This window comes from Pseudoliparis swirei, chromosome 13, assembly GCF_029220125.1.
Source record: "Pseudoliparis swirei isolate HS2019 ecotype Mariana Trench chromosome 13, NWPU_hadal_v1, whole genome shotgun sequence".
Lineage (NCBI taxonomy): Eukaryota > Metazoa > Chordata > Actinopteri > Perciformes > Liparidae > Pseudoliparis > Pseudoliparis swirei.
In genome coordinates, this window is record NC_079400.1 from 2147458 (window position 1) to 2161068 (window position 13611).

General features: G+C 45.7%; 2 protein-coding genes across 2 annotated transcripts; both read right to left on the reverse strand.

Moving 5' to 3' along the window:
- Nucleotides 1–36: 36 nt before the first annotated feature.
- Nucleotides 37–3796, reverse strand: tbx6 (T-box transcription factor 6). The gene is given in 9 exon segments (XM_056429393.1): nt 37–84; nt 86–1205; nt 1837–2098; nt 2184–2242; nt 2328–2398; nt 2674–2817; nt 2888–3155; nt 3258–3459; nt 3727–3796. Coding segments are annotated over 9 exon segments (2244 nt in total).
- Nucleotides 3797–7847: 4051 nt separating this feature from the next.
- Nucleotides 7848–12532, reverse strand: nif3l1 (NIF3 NGG1 interacting factor 3-like 1 (S. cerevisiae)). Its single transcript, XM_056429399.1, has 7 exons — nt 12451–12532; nt 11469–12055; nt 10817–10973; nt 9679–9802; nt 8981–9119; nt 8717–8800; nt 7848–8290 (listed from the first exon to the last, which is right to left on the reverse strand). The coding sequence occupies exons 2-7, from the start codon at nt 12043–12045 to the stop codon at nt 8106–8108; spliced, it is 1266 nt and encodes a 421-aa protein (XP_056285374.1). The 5' UTR covers nt 12046–12055; nt 12451–12532; the 3' UTR covers nt 7848–8105.
- Nucleotides 12533–13611: the final 1079 nt, after the last annotated feature.

Sequence of the window (13611 nt, forward strand, 5' to 3'; positions counted from 1 at the left end):
CACATTCTTCTATATTTTAAAACACAGCTCTGGAGCTCATATCCAGGTAGGGCCCCTGGGGGTGGGCGTGTCCATGTTGGTGTTGTCTGTATAGATGCCTGAACGGGATGGAGAGGGATGAGTGAGGGTCCTGGCAAAGCCGGAGAGGGTAGGATGGAAAGACAGAGTAGAGGTTTGGGGGAGGGGTGGAGGAGGGAAGACTGGAGGGAATTGATGCATCCAGCTGGGGGGGAAGAGACGAGTGGTGCAGTACCATCTCTGGACGATAGGGCGCGGGAGGGTTGAACTGTGGGATGTGGGAAGATGGCATCTCAACCGGAGGGTACGAGGAGGTGGAGGCGCAGCGCAGGTTTTGAGGATGAGCCGTCGGGGGCATTGAGGGAGCCGAGGAGGCGGACTGCTGGAAGGAAGAGGAGACAGCCAAGCAAGAAGAGGGCTGGAAGGAAGGGTGAGGGAAGGAGGAGGGAGGGAAGGAAGCCGCCAGGGACGAAGCCTGAGCTTGGTGGCTCAGGTTTGGGAGGTGAAGGGCGTGGTGGGCGGAGCCGGGAGACACATTGGGAAATGACAGATTCTGCATGTGGGGGGGGACAGAGGAGAAGGCAAAAGAGGCGGGGGCGCCGTGAGAGGGGAGCGAGCACGGCGGGCCGTGAGCCTGCGGGTGGCTGTAGTTGGGGAAATACTGAGCGGCGACTGGAGCCGGGTCCGGATTAGCAGGAAGGATATTCGGATAGATGAACGCTGCCGAGCTTTGATCGATGGAGGAGATGTTCCCGCTGTTCGGTTCCCCCTGCAGAGGAGGAGCGGGTTGGAGGAGCAGCGAGTGAACGGGCATCTGCTCCTGCAGGCCAGACTCACACGAGGAAGGCGGGGCGGGAAAAGAGGCGTCTGCAGGAGTGTCGGGGCTGATGGTCTCTGGGATGGAGTGATAGGTGTTGACACAGGGGGTGGAGGAGGAGAGGAGCGACTGTGGCGAGGAGGAGTTGGAGGGAGGCGGCGTGGGGAAGGCGAAGGAGGTCTGCTGCAGTAAGGGAGTGGAGGAGGAGGAGGAGGAGGAAGATGAGAGAATGGATGGATAGTCGATGGGATTGGATGTATCTGAAGAGTCGGGGAAGGAGGAGGACTGAGGAAGAGGAGCTAGGGGGAAGGAGGTGGAGTTGGGAGCGGAGAAGGTGGATGTATAAGCTGGTTCACCAATAGCGTCGGATCTGTGGTGGAGAAAAAGAAAGAAAAAACAGATTTACACTACCGTTCAAAAGTTTGGGATCACTTAGAAAGGTCTTTATTTTTCAAAGAAAAGCACTGTTTTTTCAATTAAGATAACATTAAATTAATCCAAAATACACACTATACATTGTTAATGTGGTAAATGACTATTCTAGGTGGAAGTGTCTGGTTTCTAATGAAATATCTCCAGAGGTGTCTAGAGGCCCATTTCCATCAACGATCACTCCAGTGTTCTGATGGTACATTGTGTTTGCTAATCGCCTTAGAAGACTAATGTCTGATTAGAAAACCCATGCAATTATGTTAGCACAGCTGAAAACAGTTATGCTGGTGATATAAGCTCTACAACTGGCCTTCCTTTGAGCTTGAAGTTTGAAGAACTAAATTAATATTTCAAATATTAATCATTATTTCTAACCTTGTCAATGTCTTGACTATATTTTCTATTCATTTGATAAATAAAAGTGTGATTTTTCATGGAAGACACGAAATTGTCTGGGTGACCCCAAACTTTTGAACGGTAGTGTACATCTTAGTGTTGAAAAGACGCGTTGCTTCCTGAATTCAAGAACACGCACGCAAAAGTAAATTCCTCTCGATGCGTCCGCTGACCTGTCGATCCTGCGAGCGGCCGCCTCCCCTCCGGCCGCGTCCTGCATCCCGTCGGCCATGGAGGCGCCGAGGTCAGATATGAACGCCTGGCCGAGGTCCAGCGGATGCTCCGGGCCCAGAGCGTCCCCGTAGGAGGCTCCTTGAGCTCTGAACCCACAGGGGGGGTCAGGCAGGCGGGGCAGCGAGGCCAGAGCGAGGGCCTGAAGGTCGTTGCCGGCGGTTACGGGCTGCAGCTCGGTGGAGTCGCACGGATCACAGTTCACTGAGAGAGAGAGAGAAGCGGTGTTTTAAGACAGTCCAGGGCAGAGTCAGATCAAATGATGGATTTAAAGTGGCATCCCGCTCACCGATATCCAAGATGTCTGTCGAGACAGGTATCTTGCGCTTTTGTCTCGCGTCTCTTTGTCTGCGGAAAAAAATAAAAAGGCGGTTTAGATTTGGATCCTCCGCGATATGCGACGCCGGGACGTGTTTCTACGCGGGCGAATTACTTTTTGCTGTTCATGCCGTCCGCTCGGAAGCCTTTAGCGAAGGGGTTGGCGTTGATCTTCAGCTCTGTGATCTAAAAACAACAAAGAAACTCTTTAGCAGTTGATTTCTTTCCATCATTTCCTTTTCTTGACTCTCAGTTGATGTTCTTTCGTTGTTGTTGCATTGAATCTCTTACATACGATATCTATTATTGCTCAGGGAAATATGTCAAGGGCGCCGCGACTCTGCTTGTCGAGACATGGATACATATATTTCTTCTTCTTGATCTTGAACTGCACTCATTGCACGCCATTCAGAGCTGAATCATGAACCCCTTCCTCATGCGTACGTGTCGTTTGACGGTACCTTGTTATTCTGGTAGGCGGTGACCGTGAGGAACTGAGTCTCAGGGAAAACGAAGGCGTGCTGCCCTCCGCCCCACCGCAGCACGTCTCTGGCTTCAATCACGTGGATCCTGGGCTGGTAGCGATGCAGCGAGTGCAGGATGATCTGGAATAGAAAAGAGTCAGAATGCGGCGCATGGATCTGACCTCCTGTGCGGCCGGGCGGCCGGACTCACGTGTCCCTGTGAGTCCAGCGTGTTGTTGGTGAGCTTGGCGTAGTGGAAGGAGATGCCGCGGCTCTGCCAGTGGGCTCCCGTGGCCGGCGAGTCCGGGTGGATGAAAACCCGGTCCGGCAGCCTCGCCTCCGCCCCGCCGACGGCCTGCCAGCCGCCGCCTTGGAAGCGGTAGCGGGAGTTGTCCACCGGGATGACGTCCAGCAGGACGATGTAACGCAGAGACGGGTTCAGGCCCGAGAGCTTCAGCCTCAACCCGGGGAACATCCGTCTGAGAGGCGGAGGAAAAGCAGGCGAGATGTGAGGAGCGGGGAGTTGGACTTGAACCGAACAGAGCGTTAGGGTCAAAGGTCGTTGCACAACGTCCTCTTACCTGCCCTTCTTCGTGATGATCATCTCTGTGCCCACAGAGCTGAACTGTTTCCACAGAGACGCGTTCTCCAGCTCCATCCTCACGTCGGTTTTGGGGGTTTTGGCGGTCGGGTCGGCGGGGCCGGGCGGCGGGGCCAGCAGCCTCGGGGGCGGGGCTTCACAGGCAGGAGGGAACACCGGCATGTGGGCTGCAGCCTGCCGGTCTACGGGAATGATGACAAACATATATCATCACATGAGTTGTCACTTGAAGGACATCTTTGGCTGCTGACAAACTAAATGAGAAAACCTCGGAATCCAATTCGTCTCGTATGAAAAAAATTCTCCTTTGTGCTGACAAAGTATTTTAAAGTATTTCATATAACATGCAAGACGTTTAAGCAAACAGTTAAAGAGCAGTACATTTCATTTCTTCATGAATAGATGTTGCATGCATGGACACACACACACACACACACACTCCCTCTCACCTCTGTAGAAGCAGTCTCCCATCCGTTGAGGCCCCAGAGTCAGACTGGGGTACATCTCCACACTCAGCATCTTCCTCGTCCGCGTGTGTGGTCCTTATCCTCGTCCTCTTCACCCGCTGCTCGATAACATTTCCTCGTCGGGGTCCCGGTAGAGATCGATCCTCCGCGTGACCGGAGAGCTCTTCTGAAGGCGTTGTGTTCTCTGTCCCCTCCGCTGTCCTCTGGTGCCAATGCCCACCGCGGTGACTCGGTTAAATAGGTGTGTGGAGCTTCACACATGAGGCCATTTGGCCCCCTTTTTTTTTTTTTTTTTTTACACGGCTCTTCATCTGCCTCCCCTTTTCTCCCCACTGCACCCTCGTCTTCCCTCCTGCCCCTGGCTTGACAAACACAAACAACAACAACAGTATAGAGCGGTGATTTGCAACATCTTGGGTTTATTTTTGATGTCAGGTTCCAGAATGAGTGTGATGTATTATGTATGTGACTTCATGTGAGTGGAGGGATGGATGTCAACTCAACTACGGGTTGTTGTTGTTTTTCTTTATTTGTTGAGTATTCTCAACATCTGCTTTTTCACAAAAAACAAATGTTGAGCTTTTTACTCGATACTTTGCAGATACCTGCAACAAAAAAAGATGAATTGCTAAACATTAAACTACCTAAACTAAATAAAGTACCTTAAATTGGTTCCATATATATATAGTACATTTACTTTTGATACTTGAAGTATACGCCTGAAACTAAAAACACATCTTTTCCGACTATATCTGGATTAAAACACAGATTTGCACTTCAGTGGAACTTAAATGGCTCTTATTGTGGTACTCTTGTAGTTCGACTATGTTGAGGAAATGTTACTTTCTGTATTCTTGTTGTTCTGAGTTTGTACTCTTGGTTGATGAACTTATTGTAAGTCGCTTTGGATCAAATCGTCTGCTAAATGACATGTCATGTAATGTAATATATGTTGTTGCTAATTCTTCTGTTCTTTGACTTGATTATTTCTGCATTGCGATGTAAAAACTAGAGCGCTGTCAGGAGAAGCTGCTATAATAAATCCATTATACAAACTCATCTTCCCTTGTAGTTATTAGTCCAGCATTGTGTTAGCTTCACTAGTGAGCCGGGCGTAAAACAGACAACTGCAGTTTGTTGCCTGACTTTCAAGATCTTCCGTAATAATTCTGGGTAACGCTTCTCTCAGACGTACACATCTCGTAGTTTACTGGCAGGACCCCTGTGGCCGGTTGATGACTTGACGACATGTTTCTTCCTCTCAGCGGGGAGCCTCGAATGAGAGAGGAAGAGGAGACAGTTTGGCCGATGGCTGCAGTTTGGCCACAGGACAAACGAGAGTGTCCAGAAGTCTCGATTCAAGTATGAGCTGGGGATTAAAGTCCACTTTGGAAAAGCATTTTCTGAATTATAAAACAGCAGCAAAATGTTGAACGGATCGATTTAAAGTGACTTAAGTCAAGTTTGGTGACCAGACAAGATTTCACAACGTGGACCTCGCAGACAAACCTCTGGATAGGACCACAGTCAACGAGTTAGAATGACACGTGTTCAGATCCTTCACTTTATTAAATATAGTAATACGATGTGAGAATACTCTTTGCACGTAGTAGCAATCAAAATGCTACTTCAGGGGAAGTATAAACCAAATGTAGCTCCAGGTACTCATGATACAGCAGTCTCTCCTATAGCTGATGTATTTAACCTGCTGGAAACTCACTTTAGTCACTGCCTTGTGTAGATATGTTGTATATATTTTGTTTCCTCTGTATTATTATTATATTATTATTATTATTATATTATATTAATACTATATTATTATTTTAATAATATTATAATATATTATTATTTATTAAATATAGTAATACGATGTGAGAATACTCTTTGCACGTAGTAGCAATCAAAATGCTACTTCAGGGGAAGTATAAACCAAATGTAGCTCCAGGTACTCATGATACAGCAGTCTCTCCTATAGCTGATGTATTTAACCTGCTGGAAACTCACTTTGGTCACTGCCTTGTGTAGATATGTTGTATATATTTTGTTTCCTCTGTATATTTAGTATTAAGTATTGTTATTGTGTTTTATTTTTAATTAATGCGCCCCGCTGCTGTAATCCTGAAATGTCCCCTATGTGCGACTAATAAAGGAGTATCTAATCTAATCTAATCTATTCATATTTATTTCAGTGAAGTCTTATTACTGATGCATCAACATGTCAGCAGCGTGTTGATGGTGCAGCTGGTTGAGAGGGAGCTCATTCTAATGAGTGTATATAGTTGTTGGTTGCATCTCGTGAAGTGGCTGAAGAGAGAACTATAGATCATGAGTGAAAACCTGTTGCAGAGGGGTTCAACATGTCTTCCGCTAAATACTAGTGGTGTAATCTACAAAAAGAAACACTTGAAATACTAATCTGGTGCTTTTCGGAGGACAAAACAAAAATTAAATGTGAAAACTAAAATACATATTGTAACCGAGACTTTGGTTCACCAGGTTTCTGACGACATTCAGCACACTCAAACACAACTAAGAGCGAAAAGCAATGATACAATTAATTCCTTTAAATGTACAAAGAAGTTCTGATAAAAACAAATAAAAAGCCAGAAGAATCTTTAGACCCCGACGGACCATCTGCTCTGAAGAAGAGGATCGCCGCGACATCATAGGTGGAGCGTTTGCGACTCTAAAATGATCAAACAGAATAAATTTCTGTGTGGGAGGAGGATCAACGAGAAGAGGAGGAAGATCACTCTTCTTCAAAGGCTTTCATACCTGCTCAGACATTTCTGCCAAAGTAAAGAGTGACAGCTGGAGTGAAGTATAAATGTTGTTCTAGTTGCTGTTGTCCTTCTCCATTTGTGCGTCTGTGTGTCTGTGTGTGTCGGAGGAGATGCAAGCTGGCAGCTCCGAGGGGAAGTGGAGGTGCGAACGCCACACCGAGGGAGATGCCGTCACCTCGGCGAGGTGTGTGCGATGCCTCCTAATGTGTTTACGAACGGACAGGTGTGCGAGCCACCAGGCTCCTTACAGCCCATGATGAGGACTATTACTTGTTTGTTTGCTCTTTTTTCTCCCTTCACACCGTCACTGCAGCGGGGGCGGGGTGAAAGAGCATGAAGGATCACCGTCGGGCTGCTCCCTGACGTGCACGTGAGAAGTGGTTTGATATCCGCTCTTGTTTGCCAACTGGGGCCTAAAGGTCAAAAAAGAAGACGCCATAAGAGGCATTTGTATTTAACTCCCCGGTGTTCGCTCAGACGTTCCTGCTGTTTGAACACTTCCTGCATCGTCCGATTTCCTGCAGCATGTTTACGATGAATCGAGGAGCCGTGTAATCCGATGAGGATTCACGTGTCTGTGGGCCAGACGGACACTGGTCCAGCTCTCTATTCATAAGGCATGAGCAGTTCTTTGCTCTTTGTTTGATTTTGCTTGTGGTTACCTTCGCATTGAAAATGCGGACGGTTATGTTTTGATCGCCGTGTATTTATTTATTTATTTGTATGCGTGTTGCTCGCATAACAAAAAAAGTTTTAAACCGAATCGCATGAAATTTGGTGGGATGATTTGTTATTATCCGGGGACCATCTGATTAGATTTTGGGATCGATCGGGTCAAAGGTCAATGTAAAGGTCATGAAAAGGTCAAAATCTTCTTTTTACCATAGCAATTTTTATCCAATTGGCATTCAACTTATGCCAAAATGTTCATAATTCAATGCCCAATCTTGTGATATGCGAAGGTATGCCCTCTACCGAGTGCCCATTCTAGTTTTGTATGTTTTTAAAAATGTTTTGTACTATCTGGACCTTGAGTCTGTAATATAAGTTTGATGACGGATCATGTGGAAGAATCCCGCTTAGTTTGGTGAGATGGTCTTAAAACATGTAAGAAGGCCCTCCGTCATGCCAGAGCAGCTTGTTACTCATCAGTAACAGAGAAACATAAGAACAACCCCAGGTTTCTCTTTAGCACTGTAGCCAGGCTGATGTGAGGTCAAAGGTCAGGGATGTCTACAAATGTCTAATTTGTGAAAATGGGCTCTACAAATAAACTGAATGTAATGTAATGTGTGGATGCTGAAGTGAACAGACCATGTGTGTGATCCACCAGAACCCGTTTTTATTCAGGCCAGGCCGGAAATACATAACAAGAATGTACCAACGGACTTTTCCTGATGACATGAGGCGCAGATATGTGGAAGTACTTTCTTACAGCTACCGGATAGCTTTACATAACGAGCCCAGTGGAATCACATCCCAAACGCTCCATTGGAAAAGGCGGTGGGTGCTTTTGGAATTTGTCTCCACCAGATGTTCCCCACCAGACGAAGTGGTGCAGCTGTAGCTACGAGGCGGTCAGACCACCTCCAGGGGGTCCCTGTCGGCCGTGGACACCGCCACGGTGACGCTGTCGGGGAGACGCACCGCCAGCTTCTCCCTGAACACGGCCAGGAACCCTCGCTCGCTGTTGCTGTGGTCGCTGAGGAGGACGCTGGTTCCCGTCGCCACGGCGTCCAGCACTTCATGGTGGGACATCTCACCTGGACGAGGGACAGGATTATTACGCCGTCCAGCAAATCAACTGACAGTTAAACAAATGTAATCAGTTATTACCTTCGCATTGAAAATGCGGAAGGTTATGTTTCAATCGCCGTGTATTTATTTATTTATTTGTATGCGTGTTATTCGCATAACACAAAAAGTATTAAACCGAATCGCATGAAATTTGGTGGGATGATTGGTTATTATCCGGGGACCATTTGATTAGATTTTGGGATTAATCGGGTCAAAGGTCAAGGTCATGAAAAGGTCAAAATCCTCTTCTTACCATAGCACGGTCAATTTCAATCCAATTGGCATGCAACTAATGCCAACATGTTCATAATTCAATGCCCGATCTTGTGATATGCGAAGGTATGCGCTCTACCGAGTGCCCGTTCTAGTTTGTGATTGTTTTGAATGTCTACCTGTGACGTAGAGGTCTGCCTTGACTCCGTTCAGTATGGAGGCCCCAGATCCAGCACACACAGCCGCAGTGCACACAGAGGACTCTGAGGAAGTACCAGAACAACGACTTACACACACATGGAGATCTTGTGGTTGTTCCACACTTGTTTTGAGCTTTCAGGACATCGGCTGCACCCAATCCTCGCCTAAAGTGTTCGTTTTCCTCACATTGTTTACATGTTTATTTAACTCAGTGACCTCCAGCTTGTATCAGAGCTCAGTACCTAGCGTCTGCCCAGATCCCAGAGCCAAGCGGAGGTGACTCAAACCCAAGTGGGCCTTCATTTTCTGGATGGCTGTTGCCAGGGTTATTGGCTGGTCCAGAACACTCAGTCGTCCTTGGCCATATCCCGGGAGAGGAGGCTGCAGGGAGAGCAAGATGGACGGTTAGTCCAACAAAAAGAAAGTTCATACTATGCATAAAACCAGATGGCAGTGCATCATACTGGAACTGTCCATGTTCTGCTTTGTGGAATAGAAAGAAATTATCAATATAAAGCTATGTTTCCATCTTAAAGCAATCTTTTTTTGCGTTTCTGAAACATTATGAAGTTCTTCATCCAGGGTTTTTACACATTTTGACCGATGGATTTCCAGGACTTTTCACCAAATTTCCCTGACCAAACTGAAATCTCGGTATAAACATGAACAATTTTGAAAATTGTGCGTACTGAGAGCGTACGCCGGCTTTTATTTTGAGCGTCTTTCTTTAAAAATCGCATTAATTATTTCAAACTCGGCGTAAATGAACATGTGATTATAACAAACTTCCATGACTTTTCCAAAACTTTTATGATTTAAGTTTTTTCCATGACTTTTCCAGGCCTGGAAATGACCATTTTAAAATTCCATGACTTTTCCAGGTTTTCCATGACCGTACGGACCCTGTTCATCATGTGACAGTGAAGCGTTTGAGCTGCACCTTTTCTAACTTCAGGATGCTGAGGGAGAGGCTGGGGGCGTTGTGTCGGAGCAGAGTCTGGACGCTCGGGGTCAGCGCGGAGTCGCTGCAGGTGACGCTGACATGGACCCCGCTGTGGTCCGGTCTGGAGCGAGGAGGAATGAACTGTTACTCACCAGTGCATGTTCAAACTTACCCTCTACACATGATGTATACTTTGTTATTACTACTGAACATAGATTACTAGTTTATGGTCTTTTCAGTATTTTGTGAAAGTCCACACTTGATGTAATCGGCCGTCATTCAGTCTGCATGATTTAGCCTTTTACGAGGTGTCAACGTTATGAAACCAGCCTGCGGTGATGGAGGTGGGAACAGGGTCCGTGTTTCAGGCGTTTGCCAGAAGCTTTGATATCCGAGGTGTGAAAGTCGACTCCTGAATCGCCTTCGCGAGCTAATGAGCTTTAAAATCAGAACCAGAATAATAAACCACTGGATGTTGTGAATACAGTAGCAGTGGCAGTTTCTTAATAATTACAACTGACACTCTAATAAACAGTTTTCACAACTTTGGAGATTAAAAAAAGCATGTTTTAACCCTCCTGTTACCTTCAAATGTTCTAACATCTTTTACCCTCGGGGTCAATTTGACCCCAGCAATTAAAACCTCCAGAAAATTATTAGAATTAATATTGTTTCCCACGTTTAAGTGTGAGGTACTTTATGTTTGTTTGTTGACTACCTAAATAGCCCTTTAAATAAATAAAAAAGTTGATATTTCTTTTGTTTTACACAGTGAAAAACAGCCTGGGGTCAAATTGTACAGGACAGTGAAAACATATCATGTGAATTTTATGTTTTTTCCAGTTGTCCCCAATAAATTAGGGAAAGTCAAGAAATATGAATTTTTTAAAAATGATGTCAATAATTTTTTTTGAGACATTGAATGGGGTCAAATTGACCCCAAAGGTAACAGGAGGGTTAAAAAAAAAAAATGTTTTATTTTGAAGGTTTCAGTTGAGTTTGGGCTGCACCGACGTTAATGAACTACAGTAAAGGGCGCTTGAAGGACAGAAAATGCATTTAAAACCTATTTTGTGTTTTTTAAATTGTCTGCAGTGAAGTAGACAGAACTCGTAGTTTAAAAGATGAACAGGACCTGCTGACTGAATGTTGTAGTGTCGTTTCGCTGTCACACGACTTCAGTTCCTCCATAACTCCGTTTAGTTCCTCTCCGCTTTTGACTGTGAACTCCAGTTTGTGGCTCTGGGAGACGCCGCCGGCGGCCTGACTGATCACCGACACCTGCCCGCTACCTGAGAGATGGAACCAGACGAGACGGGGGAACACTTGGTCAGAATAGTAATAATAATAAAAATACATTTATTTTATAAGGTGCCTTTCAAGGCACTCAAGGTCGCCGTACAACACATTAAAAACGGTTCAAAGGACACAATTAAAAAAGGAGGACAGTTAAAAAGCAGAAAGGTGAGTTTTGAGGTGGGTTTTGAATAAAAAGATTGAGTCGATGTTTCTGATGTCAGGGGGGGGGGGAGTTCCAGAGGGGCAGAGCGGCTCAAGGCTCTTGACCCCGTGGTGGACAGACGAGCTGGGGGTCAGTCGGGTCGATGGGAGAGACCGGGTGGGGATGCTGATTTGTCGGAGGTGAGACAGGTGTGGAGGGGCGAGGTCGTGGAGGCCTTGAATGCATGGAGGAGTCTAATGCGTCACAACATTTGAGCCTGTGCCTTAATTAAAGATGCAAGTCTCGTCGGTGTGTGTGACGGTCTCCATTCAGAGCGACGTCTCACCGAGTCCCCCGACCAGCCAGTCGTTCACGCCTCCTTTAACGGTGTCCCACGAGGTGTGAGGGGAGAAGATGGCCATCCTGGCCTCCACGGCCCGGATAACCAACCGCTGCTTCCAATCTTTCTGAACCAGACGCTTCATCGGCCGAAACAACGGAGGGTGATACGAGATGATGAGGTCACAGCTCACGGCCACCGCCTCGTCCATGACGGCGTGCGTGAGGTCGTTGGTCAGCAGGATGGTCTTCACGGGCCGAGATTCGCCGGGCTCGACCAGGAGGCCGACGTTATCCCACGACTCGGCCAGAGACAGGGGGGCGAGCTGCTCCAACACCTGCAGGACCTCCTCGAGCTCCATCGGCCCCGAACGGCGAGCAGAAAGAGAGAGGCGGCGGGCGGGAGAGAAGCGAAGAGATGAGTGCAGGGCGACCGAAGTGCTTTGGCTCGTGAAGAAGCCGTGGCTGTGAGACGCGGAGAAAAGAGAAGCAGGGATGTATGAAACCGCTGAGGAGCAGAGAGCCGCCGGTGAGGTTAAGCTCCTCCTAGTACAACAAGCAAGGGTTCTGCATCCGGTCAACATCAGTGGAGATCTGTGTAGGCAGGAAAAAAAAGATCACTTAGTTTAGTTTAACAACTCAGAGCTCGGGACGTGAGTTAGTTTAACACCTGAACTTTCTATGTAAGCCTAGTGGCTAATCTCATGAGACACACAATGACAATGTCTGGGCCTGGAGCCTAATATTGCTTTCAGAATAAAGTGCTGTACCGCTACTTGACCCTTCATCTGTAATATGATCTTTAACCATAAGTGGCAACTGCCTGCTGGGAAGCACGCAGCGAGCTACTGAGCTAAAGCTAACTTTAGCTGCTAGAACTAAAGGACACCAATATATATTTTAAAAAACACTGTAAACTTATGCATGTGTGTATCTGTGAACTTGTACTACTTATCATGCTGTCACTGTAAAGTTAGAAGACTACTTGCGTTTGTTATCGTACACGTTGCTCCAGCGCTCCGAGAGCGCGTTTACTGGTTAACTCGTTTGTTCCTTTCCGGCTTCCGTTTCGTAAAGCACTTGTTTTGATTGGTTAGTTGAACTCACAGCTGCGCAGTGCGGTTTCAGCTCTTTGTGTTGGTTTACGTGGCGAAGCACGTGATTTATAACTCTGTTCTAGTCAATAGTCGGATAAAGTATGTGAAACAAAAATTAAGTAAGAAATAGTACAATTAATCTGAATGGCTGTCGTCTGTTATCAAAATGTTGCTCCACCTTTTAAAAGTATGAATTTATTTTTGACGCATACGGATATGACTGTATAACGGTTACCATAGCAACCGCTATGCTTCTCAATCATACAATTTGCATATATATATATTGCAAACATCTTTTCAATTATCTATTTCTATTCTCATATGAAAATAGTGAACGTAGAAAACATCTGCAATAATAGATAAATATGGTCAAACAAACAGATAATAGTACTTTAGAAGTACTAAAGTATATATTATAAAATAAAAGTGGCAAGTGTATTTTAAGAAGAAAAAAACAGATGTGCAAAGCTGCACTTTGATGATGTTTTGCATATCAGACTGGAAAAATAATGGATTCAAAATTATTGAAGCGCAAGTTTTATTATATTTGTAAGTATGCCTAACAGTGTATTAATACAACTTGCAGTAAAATAACTAGAGAGGCTGAATTTAATCAGAAGAAGCTGAAGGAACAATGTATTTAGGTGATTAACGCACAGCACACAACACATGTGTCCGTCAAGTCAGTTATAACTTCGATGCTTCTATAAATAAGAACTGATAAACATTTCATTAATAGTAATCGGAATTTTAAAAAAATTCGTCAAAACTCGAGTTTGTAAATTTGGATTCAGTAATAAGTCAAAAACCTGTTTAACCAGAACATTACAAAGCCGTTGGTATGATGTAATATTGTCCATATGAAATGCTATAAAACAAAATCAAGGATCAAGGCGAGCAGGAAAAGACGACGTCAATAAACTGTATTTACTCTCATGGGCAGGTGGTCACTCAGCAGAGCCCGAACCACTTCTCAGAAAGATTACCAAGACCGAAGGAATAAACAAATCGGCACAAACAAACACAGAGAGAGCGAAAGGCTATCAATGTTTG